The following is a 24,480-nucleotide window of genomic DNA, read 5'->3' on the forward strand; positions in this document are numbered from 1 at the left end:
CACGTATGGTACCATAATAAGCTAATGCTTCCGGTGTGTTAGCACTGGGTTCTCAAAATTCGAAAAACTCGACATTCTTTTATCCTGAGTTTATTTGGTTTTTGGTCATAACCAGCCCGAAGTACCCTGTCTAGGCAAGGTTTCCATGACTAAATCAGATCGACGGGTAAAATGCACCAATATTTATTTCACAATGCCTTTCCAGGGGCGTCAATTTTCATTCTTTAGATAGGGCAGCGGTTCCCCAAATGCTGATTGTGGTCCCGCATTGTTTTTTGGCCACAATGTGCAACTATCGCATGAAGCCCATCTCCTTCGGCCATGGTACTCCGACATTGACTATTATGCTGTTCGGGTTAATGACGACTAGGTAAAAACCGAATTAAAAAGACAAATGCAAATTGTTTTCCGTCAGTACACAATAAATACCTTGCTAAACATTAATTTCGGGGGTTATTGGGCTGTAGGGCCACTGACTTGCCCCCTTCCCCAATCATTGCTTGATTACGTCATCGTAGCTTATATGACATTAATCGAAAGGCAATTGACAGTCGGTATGTATGGAAGTCGTGCTCATGAACGCCCGATATGAATGGCTGGATCACCGCATTTTTTTCGGCCTCGATCCCCGCATGGCTTATACAGTAACAGGACTTAAATGACGTTATTATGACGCCATGAATGCCAAAGTAACCTTGAAATACTCGCCCCGAACTGGTCTCATCTTTGCGAGCGTGTGGCTCAGAAACCAGAGGAGTTTAGGTCTTAAGATGGGCAGGGCCGTGAACTACACCAAAAGGCCTTCAACACGGTTCTTTCGGTTCAAAACCGCATACAAATGTGGAACTCTCCCTTTAATACGTCTTCTGCTTGTTCGTCCTGCCAGGTTTGCCAGGCTTCGTGTCAAATGCTGTCTCAGGAAGACTACCTTGGTCTCTTGTGGACAACGCTGTCAGAAATTCCAGGTAACCCAAGCTGTCTGTCTTCGCACAGGCGTGTCGTCAGTGTGTGATTGGGAAGGGGGGGGGGCGGGGGCGGAAGGGACATAACCCCGCAAAGCCTTGTGTTAACTACTGCTGGCAAAGACGATGCTTTTGCTGGTGCGGTCACAAATCAGAAGGTGTTGCCACCACACTCTAATTCCATACCGTAATGTTCACATTATTTTTTATTACGTTGCGCTATCACACTGCAATTCCCATACATTATTGTTCATATGATGTTTTAATGCGTTTCTATCCGTTTTCACACCGGCCTACTTGCGTGGCACGCTTTAAACATCGTGCATGAACGTGCATGATTGACGCCGTGTTAGTCTGTGATCACTTGCATTGAGAGTAGAGTAGCTGGCTTCCGCTGCAGAAGTTTTAAATATGTATGGGACTTTCCAGATGTTGCATATCTTTATGCAACTAGTCCCGGACCCGACGCATGTTGCGGAAAATGTTGTACCATAATTTTTCGTGAAGCCGGGCGGCGCACTGGCACATCTGGAGGGCCAGTTAAATATTATTTGCTGCGGTGGGAGGGGGGGGGGGATAATGGGAAAGTTTGCCCCGCTAATATCTCAGATTTTGAGAGAGCTGGAAACACCAAATTCACAGGGTGCATCAAACTGTACAGGAACTCATTGATATCGAGTTCCGAAGTTCCTAGAGTATGATCTTCGGTTCGAGTAAGGCCAAACAAGATCAAACTCCAGATTGGTACGCAAAGTGCCCTCAAAAATTTTCTCATGCAACCACTATACCTAGATATCTGTTTTAGGCCAAAGGCCACTGGTGCTCAGTTAAGGTCAGTGGCCTTTTTACCATTCAAAGGTCATGGTTATCAAAATCACACAACACTGCTTTGGTTTTTCATCTGAATAAGCGTCAAGGATTGCGCTAGGCAATATTTTCCTGAAACACGAAATGTTGACCCGGGTCATTCTAGGTGGGTGATTTATTACGACCTTTTATAAGTTTATGGAAGATATAAATTGGAAAGCACCAAAAATTACCCCCATGCAATAAGCTTTAGAGTAAAAAACAGGTTGGTTTTTACATTGGTCTGACGTTCGTACTTGACCCTAGGTCAATAAGCTATTCATTCACTTGTTGTGTTGCCTTAAAAACTATCTCAGTGATGTATAACTTTGTCTAACACTCTGTTGATGCATCAGATTGAGCGATTCGCTAGAAATTGTCGTTGCTGATTCCATGGACTGACTCTGAATTGCCGTAGGTCGGCGACCTTGCAGCACACATCTACATTATTGGTGCCAGGCAATCTGGTTTTAGCTACCTATAGCTGTGTAAAATGTGTCGCGGCTGGGCTGCGTAGTTTGGAAATCATTCTGGAAAAACTTTCGAGAGGAATCAAACTGACTCCCCACCCGAGCGTATGTTGCCGCAGATCATCAATCAATCGGTTATGAGTATGGTCCATTGCCATTATATTTTTGAAGGTGGACGACTAACGAATACAAAGTTGACGATCGATATTCACAGAAGGAATACCTGTTCGGTCTATTGTCTTCGTGTGGTGCGTTAGAAGGTGTGCATGCTTCTTGCCGACCAGCGTGCTACTGCGTAAGAAAAGTTGCCCATCCGTGATGGCAATACCTCACCCCGATCCTTAAAACTAAAATAAGACAATAAAAAACGGGTGAAACTAAAAATTCGATGCCATTTGAAATCTCACACGTCTGTTTTCACACTTTGCTAGCCCAATTGGAATGGTGTTGATGTAAATCATGTAAATGCAGACGTAAACAGACTTCTAATCAATGAATACATGTACCTGCATCATACCCTTCGTGAGTGCCCGAACCATAAGACGTGCACATAAATGACTATTTGCACGCTAACGCCACCTCTTTTCTAACCTCTTTTCAGAGTGTTTCGCACGCCCCATATTTGTCCACAAGTCTTGCTCACTTCGTTTTTTTTTACAGGAGTATTGCTTGCAATGTTCGTTATCGAAAAAGTTGGTCGCAAGCGAACGATTGCCTATGGTCTTCTCATCTTCGTCGTGGCCATCCTGCCTCTGCTGCTATGTATCCAGAGGTAAGCCACCCACACAGATGCCACAAATACCGAACACGGCCGAACTTGTATTCAACTCAGTAAGCACCAATTCAGGTGAAAATGTCGCCGGGAACACAGTAGCCTCTGAAATCAATCCGAGTTCATCCTTATTTTAAACTGGACGAATGACTGACGACTGGCGACCCGAACTGAGACGCCCTACCAGTACTTGCCCCACAGCTTCTTGGACGAGCAGTGGGAGAAACTTGTTGTACCCGCCGCAGCCAGTGGCACGCATAGTTGTCGAAGGCCACGAGGCAGCTGCTCACGAATCTGGGCGTGTAGCTGTGGTAGCGCGGACGCTGCAAATCACGGCAGCGCGTCAGCATGACAGCAGCATAGCGCCTCACGTCACTGGAGGACAGACAGACCAGATCTGGACGACACCAACCAGCGAGTGGAGCAAATGTTCAGAAGGGTCTCACTCCTCAAACATTCGAACATCCAATAGACGTTTGGGTTTAGCGGCAGCACTATGGCCCGTCTGCCGGATCCATCCGATAATAGAGCCGCCTCTGCTCACACCATTGGCGGAGGAAACCACGGACGAAGGTGGGGAACCGCAACCTCTTGCTGTAGATGATACCGGACGGGTAGCTGGAGAAGCGAGACGCAGCACGGAGATCAGGTCACGCTGGATGACCGGGCTGGTCAGGAAGGACAGGTGCGGCAGCCCACTGAACTGTAACGTCGAAGGTCTCAGGTCAGGTCACCGGCTCTGCTCGTCTGAAATACTGATGGGCTAGGTCATCGCACCACCGGCGCCAGGGCATCTTGCAGTTAGCGCGCTGCTGAATGGCCCACTGGCATGGCCTCCGTCTCTCTCTGACATCTGCTAAGATCAACCAGCGTCCGTTTTTAAGAGACCTGAGCCCCAGAGACCGGAAGAACATCCTCATGCTGGCCACCTTTCCATGAGGCGGTTTCGACGCCTTTCCCGAACATTCATGCACAACAGACGATCCTGTAAGGAAAAGGCGGCCTCGAGACAGCGGGACATCGGACGTCTGTTGACCTGTGACCCTCAGTCCGCCTCAGCGGCAACAGGTGCGGCTGCGCCGCAGCCCACTCACGTATGACGAAGAGGTGGAGATGGTCGTCGTCGTGGGGAACTTGTACGACCTGAGCCGGTTGATGTAGCGCGACCAGCCGTACGGGTAGTAGCTATTCACGTACCGGTACACGCCACGCTGCGTGATCCGCTGGTACACGAGCGACGACGGGCGGAACACGGGCAGCGTCGGGAACCGGATGTGGTTCTTCCCCTGGCGACCGGAAAGGCACGATCATCAGCGGTCCCTCTCTCTCCCTTTCCTGTCATATAGCATTGCAGTGGTGCCAGCTAGCAGTCCCAAGCGTTGTTAATATTTCGCACTTTTTCAGCTTTCTGTCGGACTAAATTGTAGCCTTGCTGAGTGAGCAACAGCTTAGATAGCGATTAGGTACGCTGTCTTAAGCCTGAAATCTTTGTTGAGGTGGGCACATGCATCCTTTGTTGATTGTTTTATAACATAAATTGAAAGGATATCCAAGCAGTTGTCCATTGCGGTGATGGCTTACAATTACAATAGATGGTTGTCTATACTTACATGCAGGAGAGAAGGAAGGCTGATCCTGCGGAAGTACCTGTCCACCCCATAGTTGTAGCCACTCAGGCGGGACGCAATCACACCCAGCGCCGGGAACGCATTGCCTGGAAAGGGGTGGACGGCATGCAATGGAGACTGTTGGAGGCCATTGGAGGTTAACTATTGATTTTGAAGGCGTTCAGGATAGCACTGGTCGGATAAATGCGATTACCGATAACCGACGTTCGTACGCGGGTGACCTAAAATTTCGACTGCGCTCATTCTCGCATCAACTTAAAGTGGCTTTGAAACATTGTCATGTGTTACGCGATCTTTAACGGCGAACACACTGCGCATTTGACGGCCATGTTATGGACACGTTTAATTCATGACTCCATGGATTAGTGCACGGCACGGATTTAGTAACGTTTATGAGTGCGAGGATGGGGCCTCTGGCTCTCCAGCGTCAAGTAAACTGTTGAAGCCTGTGTGCACATCGCTCCCTTTGGGCCGGTGCCGGGCAAGGCTGGGGCAGCACGTGCCCACCCGGTGCCCACCTCGGGCGTCTGCTGCCGTCGGGCGTCTCGGCGCGCGCTGGTGACGGTGTACCTCACCTTGTGGTCAGCACCACTCACCGTGGCCGTGATGGAGGACGTACTGGCCGTAGAAGCCTCTGAACGCGTTCCAGGAGATGGGTGCCAGAAGGTGGTTGGCAAAGTAGATGTCGCACAGCGCCAGGTGGCTCTGAAATGGCATGCGTTATGCAGGGGCCAGTTATGTTTTAAGCTGCATGCCGGAGGTGACTGCGTGTTATGAGACGCTAGGCCGATTCCAAACCTGCGGTGAAGTGGGTGCATGATGGAGGATGCGAGCAAATACCATGCAAACATTTTGAAAGTAGATTTCTAACATATCTCAGGATAATGCAAGCACATGGTATTGAGAGGCTGCTTCTTACTGTCGTCACCCACTTAAGATTTTGCACATACCTAAGTTGCTGCTCAAGTAAGAGTTCGCAGCACAGTCCGAGAGGGCACTTTATTTCAGGGTGCCATTAATTGGACAGGGTACCCTTGCCTTCAGACGTTTCTGTTTAAATTTTTTCTTTAAACCCATGATTCTTGTGCCACCCACTCCCCAGCAACAATCACGTAATATTGACCCAGAAATAATTCACCGTCATGAAGAAAGAATTCCGATTACCACCACGGGCTCGAAAGGGCCTCATGCGACGACTGCAGCTGCTGCTGGCCCTAGCGCCGGCTGCAGCTGGACAGCAGGTTTCCACTCACCAAGTACAGCCCGCTGTTGACAACGCCTGGGTAGTACTGGTTCACATAGGTGCTCAGATGGGAGCCGTATGTGCCTTGATAGAACACAGGTGGCAGCAGGTCGATCAGCGAGGTGATGTAGGTGACCCAGTATTGAACCGGCACCGGCCTCTGCCGGACGGACAGAGACGAGTGATCACTGATGCCAGCAGGGGCCTGCTGGCGTCAGCCTTTGGTGGGAGCGTCATCCCGCAAGCCTGATTAGCATGGTCCAGCCTTGGGCAGTTGGACGCGGAATCAGGCGTGGTGTGTATGTGTGGCCACTTTCCGAGGTCAATGGTGGTTATGCCTGTGAGTCGGACTACACTGCCAGGCGGGGGGGGGGGGGGGGGGGGGGGGGGGAGAGGCAGGGTACGTGTGATGTCTACTGACCAATAAACTCACGCCGTTTAAAGTTACGCCGGCAAAACACGAACCATGCCGCGGTCATACAAAGTAACAGCAGTATAAATACAAATATTCTATACTAGGCTTCCGAGGCGCTGGGCTCGCACCCTTTCCAGCATCGCGGCGCGCCACTGGGCCGCCGTCAGGCGTACAGATACTCACCCCGTAGACGATATTCTGCAGACGGAGGTGGGGCAAGATCAGCCGGGACGGGTAGTTTAGGATGTAGTACGCGATGTAACTGGCGGTAGAGTCGGTGATGCCCGGGTAACGCAGGCGGATCGGAGCCAGGTACCTGGCGTGCCAGTAGGGCCTCAAGTTGATACTTCCATACCCGTGGCCGTACCCGTAGTCATGGCCCAGGGCACTGGCCGAGAGGGCCACCAGAAGGAGGAGCCGCAGCATGACTCTATCCCAGCTGCCTGCCTGCTGAACTACACTGTCAGGCGTGCAGGCACGGTTTTTATACGGCTCGTGGGGGAAGAGGTTTAGGGTTCGCGGTCACTCCACTGCGTAGTCGGCAGGCAATGAACCAGATAGGTCACCTGTCACAGAAAGGTTGTTTCTGGTCGGAGCAAACGGCTGCAGGACGAAAAATGTTGGCTGCAAAGCCAGGAGGGCGGTAAATTTCAGCTGTCATTAGCTATGAGATGCAACGGCTGGTGCTGAACGTGGGCGTTCACCGACAGGTCAGCGCGCTGCTGTAGCGGCATGGCAGCGCAGATAGTATAAGACCAACAGGGTGGAGGGATTAGTGAGGCTTGGGAGTGCGCGAAACTCCGAAAACTGCCTAATGCAGCTGTGGGGTTGATGGTGTCACAGACTGGGAGAGCATAAATATAACTGGATGGAATTTGGGAGGGGAAACCAGACGGTTTGGGAGATGAGTCGTGCGAAATTGTGCTGATATCGTACAGCAGCAGTAATATTCATAACATGCGTGCAAGCGCCTCGCCGGGTAACACAGCTTTGTGTGGAGTTCATTTCGCATTGAGACCATTACTGTGGTTCTTCTCATTCTACATGCATCATAAGCCTCATTTGTGTCCACATCGTTACTCGTACCATCCTTCAGCTGAAATGCACTTATCCGGCGTAAGATTACAGTACGCTGCTATTTCTAAGGATATCTAATATTGATTGCCTGCTTCTGGTCCAGCGTAATTAATGCTGGTAAAAGTCCCCGCCGGCTCGACTTTTCCTCGCAACAGCAGTTCTGGGTTGATATGACAGGGTGGATCAGCTCGCGGTGGCCACATGCTACATATTTCGCGGGGGTGCACCATACTTGGGAACACGAGGGGGAGGCACAGCGGAGGGGTTAACGATCAGAGCCCGAGGCGTGTGCTGGCGAGGTTGGATTCTTCTTCAGCTTACGAATTTCTCTCAAACGTGCTGTAGAGGGAGATCGGCATAGATTAAGCCCAATTCAATAATCTTAAGGCGGTCAGATAAAGCAGTTAAAAGCTAAAGCCTGAGCAAAATCGAAGGCTGCGTGTGACGTGGGCTGATTCCAACGCATTTTCTGTTTTGCCTGTTCACAAAATTAGTAAACCCATCAAACTATACTTTTTCTGACTCTCCATAGGCGATAAATAACATCACCGAGTTTTCATGACCCTTGGTCACTGTAAAAAAAAATGTTCCGTGACCAAAATTTGGAGGTCACGCGATAACCTTCAATGGCTCTGAAAGTAGTTTTGATTTTCTTGACGGAAGTGTTCCACATCTAACGATATTGCAGCAAGCATCAGACAACAATTTAAGCTCGCCTACATAAATGGGCATACTTTTGGGTGGAAAAGGCTGGTCAACACAATTTCTCTGTTCAGTAAAGATACTGCTCAGTATGTAACTGTTTGATTATGCCATCTTGCCTTCCACTATATTCAATGAGAACCACTTGGTGTCCGTGGTATCTGGAAACCGTGCTCGAGAACGTCAGATATAAACGGGTTGACAATCATATTTTTCTTGGTCTTGCATGGCGTCTGACAGATTTACTAGCGACGTGCACTAAGAAGCAACAAATCAGAGCCGGGTGGGAGGCATGGAAATTTCAATATCACAGCTCACAAGACGTGCAAGATCCGACGTAAGCCTCATCTTGCTGGTGTTCGGACAACCTCGACGCTACAGCTGCACGCACAGATGTGTTCCCTCACGCTTTGCGTGAGACTATGCCGATGACGGAATAGGCGAGAGAGGGCGGAGTTGTGTACTGCTGGATGCTCACGGCTGCTATGTGAGGAACAATTTCCTGTTGTCTGCTTAGCTGCGTTGATGCGGCTCAGTTTTGACCTCAAGCCGATGCTCGTGCGCATTGGTTTGCCTCTAGTGCAGACTATAAAATAACTGAAGGCGTGCTTTGCTCGCATTAGCGTGCTGCTATTTCATGTCTGTCCGTCGCTCCGCTTAACGGTACACCGTTTGTCTGCGCCGGTCTGTAAGTGAGGGCGAATGTTTAAGCTTAACGGTACACCGTTTGTCTGCTGCCGCTCTGTGAGTGAGGGCGCGCGTCTAAGTGTTTGGGTACGCACAGCCTGAGCCTCTGAACTGACCATCACCAAACCTGGATCGTCGGATACTCTGGTTCAGCGCCACGACTGTGGCGACGGTTTTGGTCCGATCGGTGCCGGGCGTTACGCGGCGCGCGGCCGACCAGAGACCGGGTGACCCGACCCGCGCGGTGCCGTTGGTCTGCAGGGGTCGGGCGGGTCGCGACTGGAGCGCAGCGGCTGGTCTCAGTGGTCATGCCCGCGAGCAGTGCATGAACCTCGATGTGATCCATGATGCACTGGGGGTCAAGGGTGGCAAGCGGCACTCGTCATGCCTTTCAGACGGGTGCTGCTTTTGGACAGAGCCCCCCCCCCCCCCCTCCCGATCGCCAACGCGTGGAGCTCCGGCCGCTAAACTAAGCCATTAGATGGTTTACCGGCGGTGAATTTGTCACCGTTAGTCGAGAAGGTTAATGATTCGCTGTGCGCGAGGTGTTCGCGCCCGGTTTATACCCCTATAACTGCAATCCTCGGTACCCCACACCTGAGCTGGGAGTCGACCGTCGGTGTTCGCAATGCTACAATGTAATTGGGCGGCAGGACAGTTTATTCAGCAGGTGTTACCACGCGCGAAATTTTATCGCACCAGCGCTTGATGTCCAAGCAAGTTGTGCGGCTATGTCGCTGGTGTCAAACGAGTGATGCCAAAGACCCAGCTGATAATTGGGGTAGCACGCGCAAACTTCACGCCCTTGCATTTCGGATGGTCTGTCTGTCGATAATAGAATGATATAGAGTTTTCAGACTTGGTGCGCTGCTCTTGGCAACGCATGTATACAAGGATATTTATTTTGAGATAGCTACGATGAGCAGCACGTGGTGCGTACACACGCGAGTTTTGCTTCTCTGCATTTGCCGTCGCACTGGCCGTTTGGCACACCAGATATGGCATCCGTGCTGACACGGCCAGTCAGTATTGGTTATTGGAAAAGTATGTTTTTTATTCTTTCCCCGTTTTTAAAGTTCATTTTCTGTTGAAGCTGATCTATTATTACAACCTCGAAGTGGTGTATTTTCTCAAAAGAAGTAATGCTTACTTAACACGTGCCCGGATGGCCGGTTGGATGCCCGTCGCTCGGGTGGAGGAGAGTCAATTTGACCCCTTGCAATTTCATGAAATAAGTGAGCTAGAGACGCTGAGTTCACAGGGTGTGTTAACCTGTACGTGAACTCACTTAGGCCAAAGTTTGAAGCTCCTAGCTTATGACCTTCAGGCCAAAGAAGGTCAAACAAGGTCAAATTCCAGGTTTGTCTCCGAAGGGCCCTCAGAACCTGGATAAGTGTTCTAAGTGGATAGTCACGTGCTCATATAAGGTCAGTGACCTTGTTTGACCCTTTGAAGGTCATAGAGACAAAAATCGTACAAGACCGCTTTAAGTTTTGCAGTGGTATCAGCGACAAAGATTACGCTAGGCAGTATGCTCTTAAAAACAATATGTTGACCTTGGTCATTCTAGGTCATTGACCTATTCTGACCTTTAAGAAACCTATGGAAGTTGTGTAATGCGGTTCCTGCTTTCAATAAATTCGAAAAAAGCGCCAGGAAGTGCCCCATACAGCAAGCGCTAGAGTAATAAAACGGGTAAGTTTTGATCTTGTTATGACCTTAATATCTGACCTTAGGTCAATACAATTTGTTCATTCAATCGTTGAGTTGCCTAAGAAAATATCTCAGAGATGTATGGCTTCGTCTAACTCTCCATTGCTAGAACAGATTGAACGATTCCTTAGAAATTGGCTTCGCTGAAACCACGGCCTGAACCGGACAAACCGCTATTCAATTGTTCACAGCCATGCGAAATTTGGCGCGGCTACGCCGCGCCGATCGGAAAGCACTCTGGAAAAACAGATAAACAAACAAAAGGCAGTTTTCCAACAGATAAACAAACATTGTCGCATAGCGTGCGTTTTAATCTCCGTTAACTGTTTCATTTTCTGTAAATGTTGCATGCTCGTCGACGTGGAGGCGAGAAAATCCACAAAATTAGTTAGGTTTTGAGGTTTTAGAACGCAATATTTTTGGTTCACAGGGGTTCGTGGCTGAGTTTGTAGTTAGTCTATATTTCAGTCCCTTTGTTTGCGCTTTTCGGTAGTATTCTTGTAACGTTCGTGACAGAAAACATTGCTCGTAAGCGAACGATTGCCTAAGGTCTGCTCATCGTTGTCTTGGCTATCCTGCCTCTGCTGCTATGTATGCAGAGGTGAGTCACCCACACGGGTGCCACACAAATACTGTACACGACCGAACTTGTATTGAACTCAGTGAACACCAATTCAGGAAGAAAACGTCAGCGGAAACAGCAGCTTCTGAAATCAATCCGAGTTCATCCTTGTTTTAAACTGGAACGAATGACTGACGACTGGCGACCCGAACTGAGACGCCCTACCAGTACTTGCCCCACAGCTTCTTGGACGAGCAGTGGGAGAACTTGTTGTACCGCCGCAGCCAGTGGCACGCATAGTTGTCGAAGGCCACGAGGCAGCTGCTCACGAATCTGGGCGTGTAGCTGTGGTAGCGCGGACGCTGCAAATCAACGGCAGCGCGTCAGCATGACAGCAGCATAGCGCCTCACGTCACTGGAGGACAGACAGACCAGATCTGGACGACACCAACCAGCGAGTGGAGCAAATGTTCAGAAAGGTCTCACTCCTCAAACACTCGAACGTCCAATAGGCGTTTGGTGTTAGCGGCAGCACTATGGCTCGTGTGCCGGATCCATCCGATAATAGAGCCGCCTCTGCTCACCCATTGGCGGAGGAAACCACGGACGAAGGTGGGGAACCGCAGCCTCTTGCTGTAGATGATACCGGACGGGTAGCTGGAGAAGCGCAGACGCAGCACGGAGATCAGGTCACGCTGGATGACCGGGCTGGTCAGGAAGGACAGGTGCGGCAGCCCACTGAACTGTAACGTCGAAGGTCTCAGGTCAGGTCACCGGCTCTGCTCGTCTGAAATACTGATGGACTAGGTCATCGCACCACCGGCACCAGGGCATCTTGCAGTTAGCGCGCTGCTGAATGGCCCACTGACATGGCCTCCGTCTCCCTATGACATCTGCTAAGATCAACCAGCGTCCGTTTTTGAGAGACTTGAGCCCCAGAGACCGGAAGAACATCCTCATTCTGGCCACATTTCCATGAGGCGGTTTCGACGCCTTTCCCGAACATGCATGCATAACAAACGATCCTGTAAGGAAAAGGCGGCCTCGAGACAGCGGGACATCGGATGTCTGTTGACCTGTGACCCTCAGTCCGCCTCAGCGGCAACAGGTGCGGCTGCGCCGCAGCCCACTCACGTATGACGAAGAGGTGGAGATGGTCGTCGTCGTGGGGAACTTGTACGACCTGAGCCGGTTGATGTAGCGCGACCAGCCGTACGGGTAGTAGCTATTCACGTACCGGTACACGCCACGCTGCGTGATCCGCTGGTACACGAGCGACGACGGGCGGAACACGGGCAGCGTCGGGAACTGGATGTGGGTCTTTTCCCTGGCGACCGGAAAGGCATGATCATCAGCGATCCTAGGCCGGAGGGACATTTGTGAAATCCATGGAAACGGACCGCCCGTTGCCTCATTGCAGTCGTCTCTTGTTCACCTCTTCCCTCTTCCCTTCGCCCTCCTTCTATTGCAAACGCTGACGTGAATTATGTGTCATGTAGTGCGTCACAGTTCTTGTCACATTGTGATGCAGTGGTACCAGCCAGCAGTCCCCATTCCTGTTGATATTTCCAGCGTCTCTTTGGTTTGCTAACGCGTTTACCAACATACCTGATCAGCTGTCCACAGTTTAGATAGTCCTCAACGCACATGTCGTTAGGCTGACAATGCTTTGTTTACACAGACTTATGCACCATTTGCTAAATGTTTTAAAACATGCATTGAGAATGCCCCCCTGTAGTTGACCACTGCGGCGATGACATACAGTTGCATGAGATGGTTGTCTACACCTTACGTGCACAAGCGAACGGAGCCTGATTCTGCGGAAGTACCTGCCCACTCCGTAGTTGTAGCCACCCAGGCGGGTCGCAATCACACCAGCGGGGGGAACACATTGCCTGGAAGGAGGTGGACCGTATGCAATAACAAACCACTGGGGACCATTGTCGATCACGCTCTTCTCTCGCATCAACTCAAAGCGGCTTCGAAACGTCATTATGTGTTACGCCCTGCTTACCGGCGAACACACCATACATTTGTCGGTCATATTATAAACACGTGTGTTTCGTGGCTCCATGGATTAGTGCACGGCGCGGATTTAGTAACGTTTATGAGTGCGAGGATGGGGCCTCTGGCTCTCCCGCGTCAAGTAAACTGTTGAAGCCTGTGTGCACATCGCTCCCTTTGGGCCGGTGCCGGGCAAGGCTGGGGCAGCACGTGCCCACCCGGTGCCCACCTCGGGCGTCTGCTGCCGTCGGGCGTCTCGGCGCGCGCTGGTGACGGTGTACCTCACCTTGTGGTCAGCACCACTCACCGTGGCCGTGATGGAGGACGTACTGGCCGTAGAAGCCTCTGAACGCGTTCCAGGAGATAGGTGCCAGAAGGTGGTTGGCAAAGTAGATGTCGCACAGTGCCAGGTGGCTCTGAAATAGCATGCATTATGCAGGGGCCAGTTGTCTTTTAGGCTGTAAGCCGGAGACGAATGCATGTTGCAGGATGCAAAACCAACTTAAAACCTGCGGTGAAGTGGGTGCATCATATTATGGGATGTAAGCATATACCGTTAAAATATTGCAAGGATATCTTTCCAGCGTATATTTTTTCTTTATGAAAAAAATACTTTCTCAGAAAAACGTAAGCACTTGATATTAAGGGACAACTTCTTGCTGTCATTACCCAAGTAAGATTTTCATTTATTTAAACTGCTGCTTTAGTAACAGTTCGCAACGCATCTCGAGGGGGTACTTTATTTCAGGATGATATGAATCAAAGGACGTAACCTTTGCCTCAGAAGCTTCTGTCGAACTTTTTCTAGAAACCTGTGCTACATGCGTCGCGTACTTTCCAGCAACATTCCGTATGCTTGTGGAAAAGACAAACCACCGCTGCGAAGAAATAATTTCGCCCACCGCCACGACTATGAACTAGATAAATGCGATGGCTCGAGCTGCTGCCCACCTCGTCGCCAGCTGCAGCTGGATGGCAGCTGTCCACTCACCGTGTACAGGCCGCCGGTGACGACGCCGGGGTAGTACTGGTTCACATAGGAGCTCAGATGGGTGACGTAGTTGTTGCTTTGGTAGAACACAGGTGGCAGCAGGTCGATCAGGGAAGTGATGTAGGTGACCCAGTATCGAACCGGCACCGGCCTCTGCTCGACGGACAGAGACGAGTGATCACTGATGCCAGCAGGGGCCTGCTGACGTCAGCCTTTGGTGGGAGCGTCATCCCGCAAGCCTGATTAGCATGGTCCAACCTTGGGCAGTTGGACGTGGGATCAGGTATAGTGTGTCGACTGGACGCCGTGCTTCAGGAGCCTGAGAGTCGAACGGCGACAGTGGTAACATCGCTCCGCATTGGAGGAATGTGTGGCCACCATCCGAGGTCAATGGTGGCTATGCCTGTAAGTCGGACTACACTGCCAGGGGGATGTGAGGTTTGCAATGTCTAACCGACCAATCAGTCAGGCCATTCAAAGCCAGGCCAACAGACACAACTATGCCGCGGCCGTGCAAAGTAAAAACAGTCTAAAGATAAGTGGTCCGTACTGTATTTGCTGTCGATAGGTTTGCATCCCTTTCAGCATCGCGGCACTCATTGGCCCATCGTCAGGCTACAGATACTCACCCCGTAAATGATATTCGGCAGACGGAGGCGGGGCAAGATCAGCCGGGACGGGTTGTTCAGGATGTAGTACGCGATGTAACTGGCGGTGGAGTCAGTGATACCCGGGTAACGCAGGCGGATCGGGGCCAGGTACCTGGCGTGCCAATAGGGTCTCAAGTTGATACTTCGATACCCGTGGCTGTACCCGTAGTCATGGCCCAGGGCACTGGCCGAAAGGGCCACCAGAAGGAGGAACCGCAGCATGACTCTACCCCAGCTGCCTGCCTGCGGGACTACATTACCAGGGGGTACAGGCGCGGTTTTTATACGGCTCGTGCCGCTGAGGTTCCGGGTTCGCTGTCACCACGCTGCGGGGTCGTCAGGGAAGGAACCAGACAGGTCAGCTGTCACGAAAAGGTTATTTCTGCTGGGGGCAGACGGCTAGGGGACGAAAAATATTGACTGCAAAAACAGGAGGGCGATAAATGTCAGCCGCAAATAGTGATGGGAGACAGAGGCTGGTGCTGAACGTGGGCGTCCACCGACAGGTCAGCACGCTGCTGAAGCGGCATGGCAGCGCAGACAGCATACGACCAACACGGTGGAGGGATTAGTGAGCGCTGGGAGTGCGCGAAACTCCGAAAATTGCCCAATGCAGCTGTGGGGTTGATGGTGTCACAGACTGGTTGGAGAGCACAAATACGCAGGTGGAAATATGGGAGGCGAAACCCGACGGCTTGGGAGATAGATTCATACGAAAGAATAGTGCTGTCGTTGAGATGTGCGGTAATGTTTGTAACGTGCGTGGATACGCTCACTAAGGAGCAAAATTTTGGGAATCATAACTATTCCTGAAAATTTTAGGGGTGAAGGGTGACCTGCAGTACTGAAGCCAAATTTGTGATTTTGATTCCATCAGGTCAGTAATCAAAAGCTAGAGCCTGAGCCACGTTGGAGGTCGTGTGCGACATGGGTTGTCTTAAGTTCGTGTTTCTCTACCATCAGAAGTAGTAAACCCGTCAAGCTATACATAACCTGACACTCCATGATGCGACAATTAAGAATGTTGAGCCTTTGTGACCTTCGTTCACGGCTACGAGAAATGGCCCCGGACCGTAGGTCAAATGCCATACGATGAGCTTCAACGGCTCCTTAAGTGAGAGAGTTCCGGAACACAAGCCTCATTATGTCATGTTAATAAAACCAAGTCATGAAACCGCATTGCCTGAAACCGAGCATGTTATTAGAATTATTAAACAGCATAATCCATTCCATTTTTGTTGATTGCGGCGTGCATCAGCGGTGAGCAAGGCCGGTGGGAACCGTAGGGAAAGTTGAAAAAAGTAGGGCACTTGTTTGAGTTTGTTGCTCTTTTTCACTAAATATCGTGAGACTGAAGATCGTAAAGTCTCCGGTTCAATCCTGGTTTCCGGGAATTTTAGGTATAAACTGCAGAGAACTCGGCTGTTTCACAATGGGAAGAGAGGAGAAAGCGTTGCAATGGAACGTTTTCTTCTATGACTGGGCGTGTTTCAAGCGCCTGCTGTAGTTTTGACATTTTTGCTTGAAACCTGCAAACACCACACGTTTGCCTGAAGTTAAGGATGTAATGCTTGGAAAACGTACTAAGAATATGCTACCACTAAGCTATAACATCAAACAAGATGGGGTAAGTGATAGGAAGTAAGGTCAAGTGTCATTAATACTCAAAGAAAGTTGCAAATCACAATCCATGCGTCATGCCTTTCACCTTAGTAGTAATTAAAACATCAGATTAGATTAAGAGCGAGCTCTCATTGCCATGCATATCGAGAGGCAAATACAAAATTATTGTGTGTTAGTACTCGAAGTTGAACGATATACTTTACTGCTGACGTTACTGCGGAATGCCACCTTTCCCAGCTGATATATAGGAATCAATACATTCAATGTAATGCGCATTTGAGGGCAATTTAAACGCTTCACAGCTGGCTACAAGCCTACAGTAACTCTCAGATGTCATAGGGGACAGTGGGGTGAGTTACAACTTGTTCAAGCAGTATCAGGGCAGCTCGATCTGAATATACGCGACAAACATCGGTCTGACGTCACTTGACTGGCGCTCAGCATCGCCCTCTGCCTGTCAGTGTATTGCTGGCTGCATACGTCCATGCGTCTTGGAGTGAGTGCGACAGATATGCTTTTTGTATGTCGATGAACACTCTAGCGACCGGTGGAAATGTGTGTTAAGGTCTTGCGGCACGATCAAAGTAACCTGAACGCGTCCTGAGTGGTGAGAAGTGCACGCCCCGCATATGCCGCAAAACACTCAGTGATACAGTGTACCGACAATTACCATTGAAGCTTAATATACAATGAAAAACATCATTGACGGTTCTATCAATGATTGAGTAACATGATTTCCATGGCTTATCGCCATCCACGCGTTTATTCGGCGCTTACAGTACCTTCGTGGGTCCACAATCCCTACCCAAGTAATCGAAACCGAGCCGGCAGTAGTTGAACAATATCTATGGCTGATAAGAAAGGCAGGAAATTGTCATGTCGCAATCACGACGAACAACAAATTAGAAAGAAAAACCAACGTCTCTCGTTTACAGATTGGAACATAATTAGCTCGCTTCCCATGCGCTCTACTCCATGCAAAAAATACAATTTCGCACACGGTGTTATACAAATTATTTCTGGGTGGGGCAGGTTGCATTATTTGAAGGAGCTCATTCCATTTCTAGATCATTTCCCAAAATACGAAGGTGTGCTCTCTAAAAATCTACTGTTAAACATGTGCCTGATGGTTATAGCTGTCTGCGGAAAATGCATCTTGGTCCTATCCTGAGTAGTAGTGGTATAAGGGAGCGCAGAGAAAAAAAACTGACTAACTCTCCCCTATGTGTGTGCGTGTGTGTATGCGTGATGCGTGTCACAAGACTGCTAAATCATGTGTGAGTCATGACTCAAATGATTAAATGCAATTAATAAGTCCTAACTGAGGGGAAAAATGGAACGGCTATGAGATATTACTTGAGTCGGATCCCAAATCATGTGAGCCGGTCCTATGCCGGCTTTAAAAAATAAAATGAACACAGGTCTGGCGGTTGGTAATCCTAGGGCTTCAGATACTGACCCGCCCCTTCATTAGAACCACCAATACATTGCATGCAAACCCTGTGTGCCATCACTCTCCACCGATATTTTCACTGGAGCAGACTGCTGCCAACAGTATTTGTCAGTGTCGGCATAATTTGGATTTTTTTTAGTCAGTTTAAGTCGATTATTTTCAAACTCAGCCGGACTGGTCGTACAACATATGCTCCCCACACTCCACATTCCTTGGAAAGTTAGCGCAGAGTATGCCTTAGAATGTGATCTCAGGGAAGGTTTGCCGTCTGGCAATACATGAGCGCCATACCTAGAAGCGTGAGTCGGATCGGATGCGATCATACCAGCGATGAACCTTATACTAGTTCACGGTTTTCTTTTCTCAAAATCGTGACCTGATAAGTGTACAACTCGGGGCAAGGTCGGCCTAGCAAAGGAGCACAACATGAAAATATTTAGAGGGCATTCTACGTAGAAAGACATGAACTCTAGCGTAAAGTGATCCTGCAGAAACACACGCCATTCCACTGCTTGCGAGTGCTAGAGAACGTTCCAACCGGAAAATCGCCAGAGCTCACGTGTCAAGCCAAGCAGCACTCTGAGTGGGGTAATAATTCGAATCGGTTTCTTTTCAGGAAAGAATCTTGCGCGGCTTACAAGAATTGTATGTGTTCGGACTGAAAGCCTTAGAAAAGCCACATTGCGATGGCTTTCGTGAAGAAACAGTTCTAAAATGCAGGCGTCTTTCTGCCCTGTGGATCAAAACGATTTGATCACATTATGACCAAACGTTAATTGGTATACAATGAAACGAATGTTCACTGTGTCAGCTTTCGGTCACACAAACTTGATAGCCGCACGAAGGTACACCGGCCATTGCGTTTCCGTGTGCCCACTGCCCGTATCATGTACTGGAATGGCCCAGTTAATCCAGTGGTGTATTACGCCGATTAAGGACTGCGGGTTTTTGTGCAGTGCTGCCGGTGGACTGCACTCATACGTACTGGAATAATACCGCTCACTCTCCGATTGCGCTGAGCACGAACTGCTGCTGTACAGCATATCCTACCGCCTCATGCACTTGCCGCTCACTGCAGCGGTGCAGTTACAACCGCGAGCTGCACTGAACGCCGGCTTCAATTGCGCGGCGCTATGCGGCCTCAGCATCGCTCTTCACTGATTTTAATCACGCACTCCTGCTCGCCGATTACAGCGAACACGGATTGTACTTGCACAGACTTGCCGCGGCATTGTGACGTTACTGCAGTGGATCAGTGCATGCCGCTGACTGCACCGGGGTCAAACTGTAACCGTGCGGTGCAGTCGCGGTTGTCCACAGCACTCGGGCATGTCCGCAGCTGTGCGTGCAGTCATATCTACCGACGGCACTGAGCATAACCTGCACGCGTGCAGCGCTCTCTAGCCTCTCGGCTGTAGTTAGCACTCAGCAATGTAAACTGAACTTGCCCGCTGACAACGGTGATCACTGGGCGCATTGTTGCGATAACGCCCCGCCAGTTGACCGCGCTTGTAGGTGACGGCATGCCTACCATTTCCGTCCCGATACCGCACCGGCACTATCTAACAATTTTCCGAGCATGATACGCAAAACTGATGACATAGCTATGGCAGCGTTCCAAAATTCATCCAGTAAGGCGAGCAGCATGTAAATATGAGCTCGTGCTACAATGATCCTGGCTCTCCGGTGACCCTCGCAGGCAATTCGCTGGTACCTATCGTTGCCATTTGCCCCCGAAACCAGACGTCTGACCTGCTCAACCCGTATGTCAAGCCTGAGTCGCCTAGATACTGGGTTGACAGCCGTTCGATGCGATGCTGATTGGCCGATTTTGAGCAAGGAGCGGGTTGGCAGGGAGTGAGCCCCAACTCGGGGTGTATAGCACTGACAAATTTCGACATCCCTGCTACCCAAGTGCCCGAATATTGGAACATTGGTCTATACACCTTTCGCTGTTCCCAAGTGTAGGCACTACATTTTCTTTTCTGGCAGTGCGTGATAGTGCAAGTCTTCATTTCTAAAACATAACATACGTTTTCTTCACATTTCGGGCTCGCGGATCAGGCAAGTAAAACAAATGGCCCTTTCCTAATCTGGGCGAGTATGAATACTGAGAAATAATTATCTACTTCGCAGCAAAAAGGACAATGTGCAGTGCTAGACAGCGCAACTGTAACCCATCGCTGTCACAATTTCTAAACGACTTGAGATTGGAGGCTCACAAGAAGTTTCCTTCCATTAGAGAAGCGAACAAAAGAGGCAAATACAATGCCGAATGGAAACAGCGTGTTTGTGTGCATGCTTGATGTGATGTCTACGTCATTCCATGTACTTGTCGCATTTGATGTCTTGTTCCTATTGCGAATGAGCCTCGTATACACAAAAAGCTACTGCACCACCATTGGTTGCATTAGCGCAGTCTCGCCCAAGGACCGCAGCGATCATCCCTTGCACTCCCACTGTCAGATTTGCAGCATTGCGTTATAAGTCATCATACGTGAAATGTTCAGTCCCTTCCGCAGACGGCGTGATATATCTCACCATCTGATCATGAACATCACATAGAGCCCCAAATGTGCGAAAACTGCCGATTATGTGCTCACTCTTAGGAAAGAGCAGCCTCCGCACAAAGGCACGGCCACTTATGTTCATACCGGCTATTATTTCTGTTGGATAATGTGTATATTTGATATCATGCCACTGCGACTCAAGTCGGCCGAAATGCTGACCCTGCGTGAAGAGTGCAGACTTTGTCGGACGGAGTAGGTGTGTTAAAAACGTGGGATTTCACTGACGGTAGATATCTGAGCGATAACTCCCGAACAGTCTTGTACTAATTTAGACACAGGTGTCCCATTCACACGGGTAATTTTAGCTTTGCATTGCTATTTGCTGGGTCCCTGGATGCTATGCACGTATTCAAAGCTCGTTCTTCTCTGCAGTGCAGTCAATATCGACAACAGCACCTACGGGCACGCAAGACCCCAAAATGCATGGATGGGCTGACAACAAAGGCATCACTTGTATCCGCCACATTTTGTGCACCGTTTGAAGTACATAACGAACTGATGGGTGCACCGCCTTTTCGTGAGATGGGCGCATTGGATGGCTCGGTGCGTGCGAAGCACGTCTGGTATCCCTTGTCGTCCTGTGTCTCGCGTGGACACAGACGCTATATATTCTGGCACGTCGATGCTGTGATGTCACGGCCCACGCACGCGGCACGTCCTTGTGATGGGCAGACATCTCTGCGCAATGTGATGTGCTCCGAGGAGGGTCTGCGAAGTTGAAATGGCATGCGTGCATGTCAAACAGTCGGTCGCGTCTCCGCCCACCCGCAGCGGTTCGACCACCGATGTGATGTGCTATCCGTTGGAGTCTGGCACGTCACTAGTACTGGGTGCACCGTCGGGCGCGCGCTTGCGCGCAGACCAGGCACGCCTGGGTATCCAGCGCCTTGAGCTTGACCGCCAGACGTGGGGGAACTGCCAGTGCGGAAACCCTTGCCGCCAAGAGCAAGATAACCCTAAGCTCGGTGTGCGCGTGAGATGCTCGCGCACCTTTTGCATTCGTAATATTCAGATGACCTTCAGCTCATGCCTAAGCTGTGACCTGGTCGTCGTCTCGGTGGCGCGAGATTGCAGGCTGGCGAGACAACCTGCTCAAGCATGTTCCATGAGGTGCACGGGACGAGCATGCTGCTCCTACCTCATGCAAAGCAGTCGTGTCGCTGGGCCTTTGTCGTCGAGCGCATGCTGTCGTCTTCAGGAAATACAGCTCAATGGCTCCACGGGCAATTTGGAATGAGGATCGGTATGGTCAGGCCAAAGGTCAGGAGCTGCACGCGCAGACCTGCCACACACCCCCGTTTGTTAGCCGGGTGCGCAGTCCAATATCGGCACAAGTGCCCATGTTATCGGCGCAGCAGGTAGCAGGAGTTCGAAAACCAAACTGCATCACCGTGATGTACACGACTGATGTATGTGCATGAACATTCATCACGTGACACAATTGTAGTGGGTGGCATGTGGTGTGTGTTAAAGTGCTTGTGCTCCAATGCAGTTCTCATTGAGTGGATGGTATCGACATGCAACTCATTGCGTCTGTAGAGCATTGATCATCATCTGTTTTCGTCTGCATGCCGGGTAACAACACGACTTGCGGTTGTGCGTAGACCTACGCAGAAATCTACATCGCTGTCGGAATGAACTAGAGCCGCCAAGTTTGATGCAGGTCACCACATCCATAGCTGCTGCGTGGGCGCTGATATCTATATCGATGTCGGAATGAGCTAGAGCCGCCAAGTTTGATGCAGGTCACCACATCCATAGCTGCTGCGTGGGCGCTGATATCTATATCGATGTCGGAATGAGCTAGAGCCGCCAAGTTTGATGCAGGTCACCATGTCTATAGCTGCTGCGTGGGCGCTGATATCTATATCGATGTCGGAATGAGCTAGAGCCGCCAAGTTTGATGGGTCACGATATCTATAGCTGCTGGGTGGGCGCTGATATCTATATCGATGTCGGAATGAGCTAGAGCCGCCAAGTTTGATGCGGGTCACGATATATATATATATATATATAATATATATATATATATATATATATATATATATAGCTGCTGCGTGAGCGCAAACCCACCAGTGAATCAGGCGCGCTGGGCAGCTTGTAGCGCACGTGCTTACGCTAATTCCCATGGTTCAACAGTTTCAATATTGGCTATGGATGCATCTAGCATCGCGATATGATCTTTTTATGGACATCCGTTTGGTTGCAATACATGAATGTCCTTGATGTCCGTACCCGTTTCTCTTTTGGATATAGCGCCTGCCTTTCAACTTACCCGCCCATGGTTGGGTGGATACGGATCGCTTCAGGCGCCCACTTTTTGCTCTGATTGGAATGGCTTGAGGCAGGTGACAGCGGCAGCGCTAAAAGGTCAAGTGACGTCAGAGGGTAGGATGAACCGTGCCGTGCACCACACGTAGGCACGTTAGGCCTGCAGCTTCTCGCATCGGGCACAAACATTGTTTTGGATTAGCACGGCTCCAGGCCTCCGACACGTCAAGCTTCAATCGCCAAAGCTGTCACGTGGGTGTGTTACGGGATATGAGCTCGTTGTTGTCAAAAGATAAGGGGTCGGTGGCTGCATCCATGTCAGGTACTCGCCCATGTTTTGCTCCCCTATTTTTCAGATTCATGCATATTTTGCTCCCCTTTTATCGAACTGGCTCACCCCTGGGCTGAAAGACGGCCGTGTTTTTGAAGGCACAAGATGTGTGAACATTCCTTAGTCAGGGAAGTGTCATCAGATGCAGGGTGCCAGTGCGCTCGCAGTGCATGTACCATTGGTTCGTAGCCCTGGAGTATTGCTATTGAACGGGTCCTGTCACGGCATGCAATCTAGCACACTATGCCCATGGAGGATTTGGTATTGCTAATGTAATGCGCATCGCGTCGATGCTGATATTTCATTAGAGTACAGAAATGCTGAAAGTCAGTCGCCGCGTGTGCAGACTTTTTCCCTTCACATGCTTAGTGGAGTGCGCTGAAAACGGCAAAGGTGACAATAGTGAGATGTTCTCAAGGAGCATACGGGCGGACACGTTGTTGTGGGATGGCTAAATTGGGTCAGTGGCGTGGCCAAAATGTGGTCCAGGAGGAGGTATGCTAAGTTAGGGAGGGCTCTTTCAGCCAGAGGGGATGCCTCTTCTTCGCTCCAAGGTTCCTTTTGTTAACAGGGAGGACATTGACAAAAAGTGGCGGAATAGACAATATGGGTGAGATCTTCAGGGGTGAAAAAGCTTCCGATTTACTGGATATGATCGGTGACAAAAACTAATATCTTGGCGAAACCAACTGGTAACAAAATTGCGAAAATGAAAACAAATTTCAACTGACGAGACCCCATTACAACAGGATATCCCAGCTCGACGAAACTCTAAGGTTAGTATTGGTCTGTTCTTGCTAACGCTTGCAGCGTGAACACATGTCGAAACGTTGACGTTTCGCTAAAGGAGCAAGTTGAGCCATAAAATGCTGCAAAACACAGTAGCTTTAATCAGGATGGCTTTAGTAGGCGCGAAGGAACATGCTACAGACTATACAAACCATACAACTAACAGCTGATTGTACGAAGACGTCAGGAAAAAAGTGAACTTTTTCAGGCGCTTGTAAAACCATGTTGTCGGTAAATGTAGGATCACAGGCATGCAGTTTCTCAAAATGTGTAGGGGTGAGGGATGGAAGGGGAATGGGAGAGGCCACAGGAAGAAAAATGACTAAGCTTGCCCCCGAAATGCACTTCTTTCTTTCCACGCCGTTACCCAAGAACAGGTAACCAGGAGTGCCCCTCCCTCAATCCCAGCGACGCAGTAAACCGTACGTTAACACCAGAAAACATAAAATCAAGTCGCGGCACTCCCAGCTAGGAAGATGAAACAAACTTTAAAAAAAAAACAGGCGAGGAGGGTGGAGCAGACCCGAGGGAATTGTGTTATGTGAGAGGTAAGGAAAAATCATAGATGAAAAGGCTTAAAGTAGTCATTAGCCAAAATCAGCTAATGACAGCCCGCTACAACCGCCCAATAATCTACAACCACTCAATTCCCCGTGTTAGTAAGGGTTATACAGCCACAAGTCGGAGGGGGCAAATACCTGGTCATTTTTGTGCTGGGTTT

At 49.9% G+C, this 24,480-nt stretch overlaps 3 protein-coding genes across 3 annotated transcripts; all 3 read right to left on the reverse strand.

Annotated features, from left to right (window-relative positions):
- Window positions 1-3,417: 3,417 nt before the first annotated feature.
- On the reverse strand, window positions 3,418-6,793 carry LOC119097765 (uncharacterized). The gene is made up of 7 exons (XM_037220739.1): window positions 6,520-6,793; window positions 5,932-6,081; window positions 5,275-5,383; window positions 4,661-4,764; window positions 4,145-4,336; window positions 3,597-3,753; window positions 3,418-3,425 (listed from the first exon to the last, which is right to left on the reverse strand). The coding sequence occupies exons 1-7, from the start codon at window positions 6,760-6,762 to the stop codon at window positions 3,418-3,420; spliced, it is 963 nt and encodes a 320-aa protein (XP_037076634.1). The 5' UTR covers window positions 6,763-6,793.
- Window positions 6,794-11,148: 4,355 nt separating this feature from the next.
- Window positions 11,149-12,726, reverse strand: LOC119097766 (uncharacterized). The gene is made up of 4 exons (XM_037220740.1): window positions 12,686-12,726; window positions 12,212-12,404; window positions 11,662-11,820; window positions 11,149-11,439 (listed from the first exon to the last, which is right to left on the reverse strand). Exons 1-4 carry the CDS (start codon window positions 12,724-12,726, stop codon window positions 11,299-11,301), a joined length of 534 nt encoding a protein of 177 aa, XP_037076635.1. The 3' UTR covers window positions 11,149-11,298.
- On the reverse strand, window positions 12,262-14,971 carry LOC119097755 (uncharacterized). Its single transcript, XM_037220725.1, has 5 exons — window positions 14,702-14,971; window positions 14,073-14,225; window positions 13,389-13,497; window positions 12,870-12,972; window positions 12,262-12,404 (listed from the first exon to the last, which is right to left on the reverse strand). The coding sequence occupies exons 1-4, from the start codon at window positions 14,942-14,944 to the stop codon at window positions 12,947-12,949; spliced, it is 531 nt and encodes a 176-aa protein (XP_037076620.1). The 5' UTR covers window positions 14,945-14,971; the 3' UTR covers window positions 12,262-12,404; window positions 12,870-12,946.
- Window positions 14,972-24,480: the final 9,509 nt, after the last annotated feature.

This window comes from Pollicipes pollicipes, unplaced genomic scaffold (assembly GCF_011947565.3).
Source record: "Pollicipes pollicipes isolate AB1234 unplaced genomic scaffold, Ppol_2.1 Scaffold_4339;HRSCAF=5111_pilon_pilon_pilon, whole genome shotgun sequence".
NCBI classification, from domain to species: Eukaryota; Metazoa; Arthropoda; class Thecostraca; order Pollicipedomorpha; family Pollicipedidae; genus Pollicipes; species Pollicipes pollicipes.

Coding starts and splice junctions, on each gene's coding strand:
- LOC119097765 (XM_037220739.1), bottom strand. CDS start 6,762: ATGCTGCGGCTCCTCCTTCTGGTGGCCCTCTCGGCCAGTGCCCTGGGC. Junction 5,384..5,931: donor TCAACAGCGGGCTGTACTTG/GTGAGTGGAAAC, acceptor ATGCCATTTCAG/AGCCACCTGGCGCTGTGCGA. Junction 4,765..5,274: donor CGTCCTCCATCACGGCCACG/GTGAGTGGTGCT, acceptor ACCCCTTTCCAG/GCAATGCGTTCCCGGCGCTG.
- LOC119097766 (XM_037220740.1), bottom strand. CDS start 12,726: ATGTGCGTTGAGGACTATCTAAACTGTGGACAGCTGATCAG. Junction 12,405..12,685: donor AACTGTGGACAGCTGATCAG/GTATGTTGGTAA, acceptor TCCGGTCGCCAG/GGAAAAGACCCACATCCAGT. Junction 11,440..11,661: donor GTGGTTTCCTCCGCCAATGG/GTGAGCAGAGGC, acceptor GTTGATTTGCAG/CGTCCGCGCTACCACAGCTA.
- LOC119097755 (XM_037220725.1), bottom strand. CDS start 14,944: ATGCTGCGGTTCCTCCTTCTGGTGGCCCTTTCGGCCAGTGCCCTGGGC. Junction 14,226..14,701: donor TGCCGAATATCATTTACGGG/GTGAGTATCTGT, acceptor TCCGTCGAGCAG/AGGCCGGTGCCGGTTCGATA. Junction 12,973..13,388: donor CGTCCTCCATCACGGCCACG/GTGAGTGGTGCT, acceptor ACCTCCTTCCAG/GCAATGTGTTCCCCCCGCTG.